The sequence below is a fragment of the Galeopterus variegatus genome, unplaced genomic scaffold (genome assembly GCF_000696425.1).
Source record: "Galeopterus variegatus unplaced genomic scaffold, G_variegatus-3.0.2 Scaffold6034, whole genome shotgun sequence".
NCBI lineage: Eukaryota > Metazoa > Chordata > Mammalia > Dermoptera > Cynocephalidae > Galeopterus > Galeopterus variegatus.
The window spans coordinates 94,193-103,591 of record NW_007732145.1 but is presented as its reverse complement, the minus strand read 5'-3'; the positions used below and the strand labels follow the sequence as shown (position 1 = coordinate 103,591).

The 9,399-nt window shown below is 37.7% G+C and overlaps 1 protein-coding gene across 1 annotated transcript in view; it reads right to left on the bottom strand.

Moving 5' to 3' along the window:
- Positions 1-9,399, bottom strand: part of LOC103605734 (disintegrin and metalloproteinase domain-containing protein 32-like) — a gene marked incomplete at its 5' end in the record, with an annotated part of 103,962 nt that overhangs the window by 3,350 nt on the left and 91,213 nt on the right. The window contains 2 exons of the mRNA XM_008590356.1: positions 4,497-4,535; positions 8,387-8,419. Coding sequence (XP_008588578.1) covers positions 4,497-4,535; positions 8,387-8,419 — 72 coding nt within the window. The remainder of the gene's footprint in view (positions 1-4,496; positions 4,536-8,386; positions 8,420-9,399) is intronic.

The window sequence follows — 9,399 nt, the reverse complement described above, 5'->3', positions numbered from 1 at the left end:
GCGGCACTCCCGCCAAGGGTTCGGATCCCACATACAGGCTGGGTCCTGCTCACTGGCTGAGCGAGGTGCGGGCGCAACACCGAGGGTTGCGATCCCGTTGCCGGTCCCGGTCCGGTATGGGGGCAACACTGAGGGTTGCGATCCGTTGCCGGACACGGAAAAAGACAAAAAAAGACAAAAAAAAAAAAAGAAACATTTCCTGGGCTGGCCTGGTGGCGCACTGCTACAGTGCGCCGCTTGGGAGCGCGGCGGCGCTCCCGCCGAGGGTTCGGATCCCACATACAGACTGGTTCCTGCTCACTGGCTGAGCGAGGTGCGGACGCAACACCGAGGGTTGCGATCCCGTTGCCGGTCCCGGTCCGGTATGGGCGCAACACTGAGGGTTGTGATCCGTTGCCGGACACGAAAAAAGACAAAAAAACAAAAAGAAAGAAACATTTCCTAAGTTGCTTACCTACTGGTATGTGTTTGGGCACTATCTTCTGACTTGTAGCCAAATAAAAATAAAAATAATGTCTAGAAGTTAATACTAAGAAACTTTCCTACTTTGAGAATAAAGAGCAGGCCATTTTATACCAAAACTAACACTTTAAACACTTGGGGCATGCAAATAAGTAGCATTCTTGTTTAGCCAAAAAGCAAATACAACATATAGCACAAAATAGAAATTCTTCAGTGGGGAAGAGTATCATGATAGCAGAGAATATTTTTTTATCACTTCAAAGCATAGAATATGAGTTTAACTCTAAATGCCTAAATCTGGCCTTCAGGCTCCAAGTTATCTTTTTATTTGTTGATTTATAAATTGCCACATTTTATAAATTAAAACTCACATTTACTTCTGGGCAATCTGACAGACTGAACTGGTAGTAAAACTTCCCCTCTTTCACACATATATAAAAGCTAAAGAAAACAGCACAAAACTTTAAGACACAATGAGATTGATAGCCAGAAAGACTTTACATCTATCAGTACAAAAATGAAGAAACAACCAGGAGATAAAGCTGAATTATTTATATCTAAGGGGCGTGATTTTAATAATCGTACTTTAAAAACATTGAGGGCATGGATCTTTACATTTTAAAAAGCTGGAACAGAGCTGTTTTGCCCAAGTCTGGTAGTCTTGAATGCAGTTAATTAAAGCTATGACAACTGGACTCAGAAATGCAATGAGGGAACTATCTCAGCCATGTGGACAAAAAAGGATCACCCAGAGATACAGAAACCCCCGGCCCCAGGTATTAGGGCAGAACCTCCATTGCTCAATTTCACTACCCACAAATATGAACCAGCAAGCACGGAAAATATTGCAACATTCATGCCCCAGGAGAGTTAAACACAAAACAACCTCCTCCTCCCAATGTATGCCTCTATAACTCAGGGTATGCAGAATTTCCATGAGGATTGTTGCCTCTGAGGGTGAGCTTACAAATCTAAAATTACAAACTACTGTTATGTTTAATGTCCACAGCCACAGCATAGCAAAACAAAAAATTCAAACATCAAGAGCAATGGATAATATTTTTTTAAAAAAACCTTCAAAATAGAAACGTTTAGGATCTCCACAGATACTTTTTTTTTTTTTTTTTTTCAGAAAATTCCTCCACAGTGACCTAGGTAAGCACTCACTCAGTTGTTTGCAAACACTTATTTTGAGTTTCTGGTTGTAGACTCTCCAAATAAAGAAGTAAACTTCCTCCTGTGGATTGGACATCCCTTCAAACTTATTGAGGCTTGGTCCCAACAGTGACAGTGTTAAGGGGGTGATAAATCCTATTGTGGTAGTTGAAAGGTGGGGCCTTGTAGAGGTGACTGGATTGTGAAGACTGTACCCACATGAATGGATTGATCCATTCTTGGAATAATGGGAGTGGTTCTGGTGGCTTTAAAAGGAGAGTGAATGAGGAGGTTTGTCTCTCTCTCTCTCTCTCTGCCATGCCATTTTTGCCATGTGCCACCCTGCTTTGCTGTGGAGTCACTACCAACCAACAAGCCTGTCACCAGAGATGTTCCCTGGACTTTGGACTTCCTAACCTCTGAAACTATAAGCAATAAATATTGCTTCTTTATAAATTACCTAGTTTCAGGTATTTCTGTTATAAGCAACAAAAATAGACTAACAGAAAATTGGGACCAGAGAATTGGGGTGTTGCTTATAACAAATACTTGGAAATGTGGAAGCAGTTTTAGAACTGGGTGTTAGGCAAAGGTAGGCGGAGTTTGGAGGACTCAGAAGAAGACAAAAAGATGGAAGTTTGGAACTTCTTAGAGACTGGTTAAATAGTGCTGACCAGAATGCTAATAGAAATATGGACAGTAGAGGCCATTCTGAGAAGACCTCAGATGTAAATGAAAAGGAACTTATTGAAAACTGGGGCAAAGATCACTGTTGTTATGAAATGGCAAGGAACATGGCTATGTTCTGTTCATGCGCAAGAGCTCTATGGGATGAATTTGAGAGTTAAGAACGAAAGTATTTGATGGAAGGAATTTCTAAGCAGCAAAGCATTCAGGAAGCTGCCTGGCTACTTGCAACAGCCTACTCTGAGTTATGGCAGAAAAGGCATAACATAAAGCCAGCATTTTTAATTCAAAAGACAGAGAGTAAAAAAGTGGAAAACTTTCATCCTGGTTATGAAAGCAAGGGTATAGCCCAGCAACCATTTGCTAAGGAGATTAGTACAGAAGAAAGGGATTATCAAGAGAATGGAAAAAAGATTCTGAAGGAATTTCAGAGATCTTTGAGCTTGTATCTCCCATCACAGGCCCAGAGGCCTTCAGAGACAGAATGGTCTCAGGGAACAGGCCCGAGGCACCCTCCATGGGGTTGCTCCCTAGGGCCACCTAGGGATGCTGGTCCCTGCACCCTGGCTACTTTTGTTGCTGTAGATGTAGCTAAATTGGCTCCAAGTGTGGCCTGACCTGCAATTTCAGAATATACAAGCTGGAAGCCTTAGTGATATCCACATGGTGTTAAGTTTGTGAGCTCACAGAATGCCAGTGTAGCTAAATTGGCTCCAAGTGTGGCCTGACCTGCAATTTCAGAATGTACAAGCTGGAAGCCTTAGTGATATCCACATGGTGTTAAGTTTGTGAGCTCACAGAATGCCAGAGCCACCCCCAAATTTCAAAGGATCTATCAAAAAGCCTGGGGACCCAGGAAAAGATCTTTCACATGGGTGGAGTCACCACAAACAGCTGTTGCTAAAGCAATTCCAAACAGAAATGTGGAATCAGAGTTGCGGCAGAAAAACCACACCAAGCCCATGTCCAATGGAGGAGCCATGAGAGCAGGACAACCATGGAGAACTAATAATGGTAGACCTACCAGTATGTAATTCCAGTCTGGAAAAGCTAAATCATGACCTGAGACCAGGAAAACCATAGGAGTGGAGCTTCCTGAGGACTCGGTACCGAACCCCCGCAACAATGTGCAGAGGACATCAAACATGGAGTCAATGTGCATGATTTGTGAGGTGAAAGATTTAATGCCTACCCTGCTGGAATTCAACTTATTTAGGACTTGTTACTCTTTTCTTTTGCCCTATGTCTCCATTTTTGAATGGGAATATGTACCCTTTGTTTGTTCCACCATTTTATCTTGGAAGTAGATAATTTGTTTGGATTTCACAGATGGGACCTACAGACTTCGACTTTTGATTTGAAACAAGTTAAGACTTTGGGGATGGAATGACCGTGTTTACCTGTGAGAAGAACATGAATTTGGGGTGACAGGGGCAGAATGCTGTGGGTTGAATTGTGTCCCCAAAGTCCATGTATTCAAAACTTAACCCCCACTGTGACAGTGTTAAGAGGATGGAAAGTCCTTTTATGGTAATTGAATGGTGGGAGCTTGAAGAGGTGATTAGATTGTGAGGACTATGCCCTAGTAAATGGATTAATCCAATTGACAACGTAACGGTGGTCATGGGCATGATTCTGAGGGCTTTAAAAGGAGAGCCAATGAGGAGGTTAGCTTGCTCTCTCTTTCTGCTCTGCCGTTCTTGCCGTGTCACACCCAGTACTGCTGTACAGTCACCTTGCCAGATATATTCCCTGGACTGTGGACTTTCCAGCCTCTGAAACAGTAAGCAATAAATTTTATTTCCTTATAAATCATCCAGTTCCAGGTATTCTGTTATAAGCAACAAAACTGACTAATACACTTCCCATTAGTATACTCCAGTATAAAGAATACAAAAAGATCCTGTTTGAGTTAGTTTCTTAAACACTTCAACCATTTATTCATTTGTTTCTCAAGAATAAATTCGCAGTATACATTAATTAAACTGAAGGAAAGAAGAGATTGAATTATTTATAAAAAAATCACTAGTTACTAGATTGGTATATACAAATAGGTTGTTTTTAGGTGTAGTACTTTACCAATTGTATCTACTCAATTAATACTTAGCAGTTCATTTTTGATTATGAATTTTTTCATCTTGTTCATCTTATAACACAAACATATTGTAAGATATACCTCCTAATTTACATACCTGCTAGTATCCGTTTGGCTGCTGCTTTCTGATCTGGATCTAAATGAGAGTGAAAATAATGCCTCCAAATTAATACTAAAAAAACTGTGCTTTGATAATCAATGATTGTCAGATCATTTTATAACTTGCACTAACTCTTTTATACCACTAATCACCATTAATTAATAAGTCCAAATATTACTAAATTAGGTTGTGCAAATAAGTAAAATTCGTATTTACCCACATACTATGTTCAAAAAGAATGTAAATTTCAAATCTCCCACTAGGGAGAGGAGCAAGAAGACAGATTTGTTTTTCTCCTAATCACTTCCCAGCACAAAATACATGCTTGATTTTGAATGCCTGATTCTGGCCTTCGGGTTCCAACCTAATGTTTTATTTATTGATCAATAAATTACCATTGGTAGAAACTTCAAACCTGTACTACCTTCTAGACAATCGTGCAGACAGGGCTGACAGGGCAATTTCCCCTCCTATCTCACACACAGAGGTAATAAGAACACAAAATACTAACTAAAATTTTAAGGAAGTAAAGGACATTTCTAATTATAGTAAGAGAGAGAGAGAGGAAATTGAAAATACAAAAGGCTAACTATTAACTAAAGATAAAGACTCCAGGGGAAGGTGAACCTATTATACACAACAGCTTATCAGAAGTTCAGACTTCCTGGAAAGCTGGAACTGACCTCGAACTCTAAACCTGGGAGCCATGAAGGGCCATACCACCCATCAAATGAGGATAGTAAAAACTTTTACTCTAGACATTGAGATGCATCAGGAAAATAACTTTAGAAATGTGGATGGAAAAGGATCACCTAGAGACACAGGAACCCTTAGCACTTAAATTGGCTTAGGATATAGATATAAAAACATCACATAGAGAAATAGAAAACTTAAACCTTTATGAAGTATAGGTTCAGGACATCAATTCATGCTTACCATGAATTCTAGAACCCCATGCATAAAAATTGTTATAAAAATGCATTACTTAGGAGGGCAAAACTTGAAATAACCTGGACAAGGAGGTTTCTGTAAAGCAGTACATACAAAATTTTCATGAGACAATTATTGCCACTTAAGATGACTTTACAAAGAAAAAAAGCTACTAAAATGTAATGTCAACAGCCAGAGCAAGCTAAAAAAAATACAACAAAGACACCAAAAAATAATGTTTAGAATTTCAGTAGAGGTTAAAAGGAACATAATTCATTAAACAAAAAATAAAAGAGCTGCTTTTAAAATCCATTCAGCCCATCTATGTCTTTCAAGTGTGGAATTTAATCCATTTACATTTAGAGTTGTTACTGAAAAGTATTTTCTTACTACTGGCATTTTATTGATTTTCATATGGTTGTTTTAAATATCTTTTGTTCCTTTCTTTCTGTTTGATTGTTTGCCTTTGGTATTTGTTGGGTTTTGGGGGGTGATGAGATATAGTTTCTTTCTCTTTCCTGTTTGCACATTTATTCTAGCAGTGGGTTTGTTTTTTCTCATGCATTCATAGTGGTGATTATTGTTTTTTGGATTCCAGATGCAAGACTCCCTTGAGGATTTCTCCTTAGGCTGGTCATGTGGTGGTGAACTCCTGCAATTTTTGTTTGCCTGGGAAATGTGCTGTTTTTCCTTCATTTCTAAAAAATAACCATTCCTAGTACAGAATTCTTGGCTGGTAGTTATTTTCCTTTTAGTTCCTTGAATATATCATCCCATTCTTTTCTGGTCTATAAGGTTTCTACTGAGAAATCTGCTGTTAGTCTGATGGGGACTCCCTTATAAGTGACATGATGCTTTTATTCTTACTGTTTTTAGGATTCTCTCCTTGTCTTTGATTTTTTACAATTTGACTATATGTGTCTAGGAGAACCTTTCTGGATTGAATCTGTTTGGGGATCTTTGAGGGCCTCTTGGATCTAAGGTCCATATCTCTCTCAATACCTGAGAAGTTTCTACTGTTATTTCATTGAATATGTTCTCAATGCTTTTTCCTTTCTTCTCCCCCTCCAAAACACCCATGGTTCAGATGTTTGTGTGCTTAAGGTTTCTGATAGCTCTCATTGATTTTCTTCATTTTTTTGGACGGAAAGATTCATATTACATATATTTTAACTGAAACAGAATTGATAATACATACATGAGAGTTACAGAGTTGACTATCAATACTGTGCACAATATGCAATGATCATATCAGGATAATTAGCATATTCATCATTACAATATGTAATCATTCTTTGTGTTCATTAGCCAAATTCTTACCACAGTTCTGTTCTCTCCTTCTGAAAGTTCAATGTATTATTCAATGTATTGTGATTGTTCTTTCTTTTTTCTTTCTTCCTTTCTTTCTAAAGGCAAAGACTTTATCAATAAGACCTCAAAATCAAATGAGATATTATCTCACCCCAGTTAGACTGGCTATTGTCAAATAGACAGAGAATAACAAATGCTGGTGAGGATATGAAGAAAGTTGAACACTTTTACCCTGCTGGTGGGACTATAAACTAGCACAGCCATTTTGGAAAACATTATGGAGGTTTCTCAAACAACTACAGATAGAGCTACCATATGATCCAGCAATCCCTCTACTGGGTATATACCCAGAGGACTGGAAAGCATCATGTCGAAGAGATACCTGCACTCCCATGTTTATTGCAGCTCTATTTACTATAACCAAGATTTGGAACCAACCTAAATATCCATAAACAGATGACTGAATAAGGAAAATGTGGTATATATATATATATATACAATGGAATATTGTGTATATATACCAATTTTAAAAAAGCATTTAAAAAAAGAATACAATTCTACCATTCACAACGACATGGATGAGCTTGGAGAAAATTATGTTAAGTGAAATAAGCCAGGCACAGAAAGAGAAATATCACATGTCCTCACTCATAAGTGGGAACAAAGAAAGAAAGAAAGAAAGAGCAATCACAATACAATAATGCACTGAGCTTTCAAAAGGAGAGAACAGAACTGTGGTTACTAGAGGAAGGAAAGGGGGTAGAGGGTTAGTGATTGTGTACCCTACAAATATGTATAATCAACTATGTTTCAATAAAAAAAGAAATAAAGCCCATTTAATTTTACACTTAAAAAATAAAATATATTTAATTACATATTAAAAAAGAAATAATGGAGCCAATAAAAGACTTAATGATTTTTAAATTGTTTAGAGAGATCACCCAGAATACTAGATATACCAGTTAGCTAGAATACCAGTTAAAAGACATGAAGGGATTTCAAGGGATTTAGAATAGAGGAGAGTCAAAATTTAAAGAGATAAAGTCTAGGAATTTTCTAAAATTGAAGAATGCATCTGTCTTCACATGAAAGCAAATACTGAGTCCAACTCATGGGCTGTTATAAAACAATGAGAACTAGGTTTATGGTTAAGAAACATTAATAGGAACAAATGGCTATTTGTTGTTGATTAAAAAAGAAAGAAAGAAAAGTTAGGTCAATGTAATTGGTTCTCCCCAACCCATAATCACTACTGAAATTTATATATCTAGATTCATTAGCTCTGTCACAATCCATCAAATTTCAGGCATTTGCTTGTTTAACAAAGTAGTGTACTAATATAAACCAGGTTGGGTAACTTCTAGGCACTCTATATTTTTTTCTTGACTAATAACACATATTCTATCTTCTATTAGAGACAGCTATTTTATTCCTTGTTTCCTCAGAGTAAACTTCCAGTAAACATTTATTAAATGAAGGAAGAATTAATTTATTAGAAACTAAATTACTATATATTCTTAGTCACAATTTCAATACATTACTTTACCAATTGAGGTTGTTCAAAAAATATCTAAAAATTAATTGTGATTATCAATTCATTCTTAATGTTCAACATGCCTCTTAAAAACAATCTCTTATTTACTTACTTGCTGCTGTACGTGTGAACGCTGCCTTCTAATCTGGATCAAAAAAATAAATAGTTAAAAATAATGTCTCAAGTTACTATTAAGAAAGCTTGCCAACTTCATAAATGAAAGTCAGGTCATTTTTAGAAGCAGTATTATCTCTTTTAGAAGACTAGATACCAATAAATTTTTAAAAGTCCAAAGGTCCCTGAATAAAGATGCAAATAAATAACATTTTATTTATCCATATACCTCATACACAAAGAGTGCAAATTTCAAATCCCACAGTAAGAAGAGCATCAAGAAATCACAAATTTGCTTTTTCCTTTTCACATCTAAACACAGAATATAGGTTTTACCCTGAATGTCTGATTCTGACCTTTATTAGAATGCTTCAAATAATTTGTGAAAAAATAAAATTGAAAGATAATATGGATCTTTCCATGAACTTTTTGAACTATCCACGTATACCCCAACTTTTACCTTTTTCTTCATTGTTAAAGAAATGATGATGTTTTGTAAATTAAAGCCTATACTGACTTCTAGACAATCTAGCAGAGTGTCTGGCAAAGCTATTTCCCCTTTTCATTCTTCACATAGAATAGTGCTGGAAAAAACATAACACAAGCATTTAGTATACAATTGAGGTTAACAACAAAGAAAGACTTCTCCTGGTGCCAGTAAAAATGACAAATCTGGGCCGGCCCAGTGGCGCACTGGAGAGTGCACCGCTTGGGAGTGCGGCGGTGCTCCCGCCGATAAAAATGACAAATCTGGGCCGGCCCAGTGGCGCACTGGAGAGTGCACCGCTTGGGAGCGCGGCGGTGCTCCCGCCGACGGTTCGGATCCCATGTGGAGACCGGTTCCCGCTCACTGGCGGAGCGCGGTGCAGGCGCAACACCAAGGATTGCGATCCCGTTACCGGTCGGTAAAAAAAAAAAAAGACAAAAAAAAATGATAAATCTGAAACCTCACAGAGTAAACAGGAGCTGAGGCTGAATGACTGCAGAAGTATTAAACCAGATATACAACTT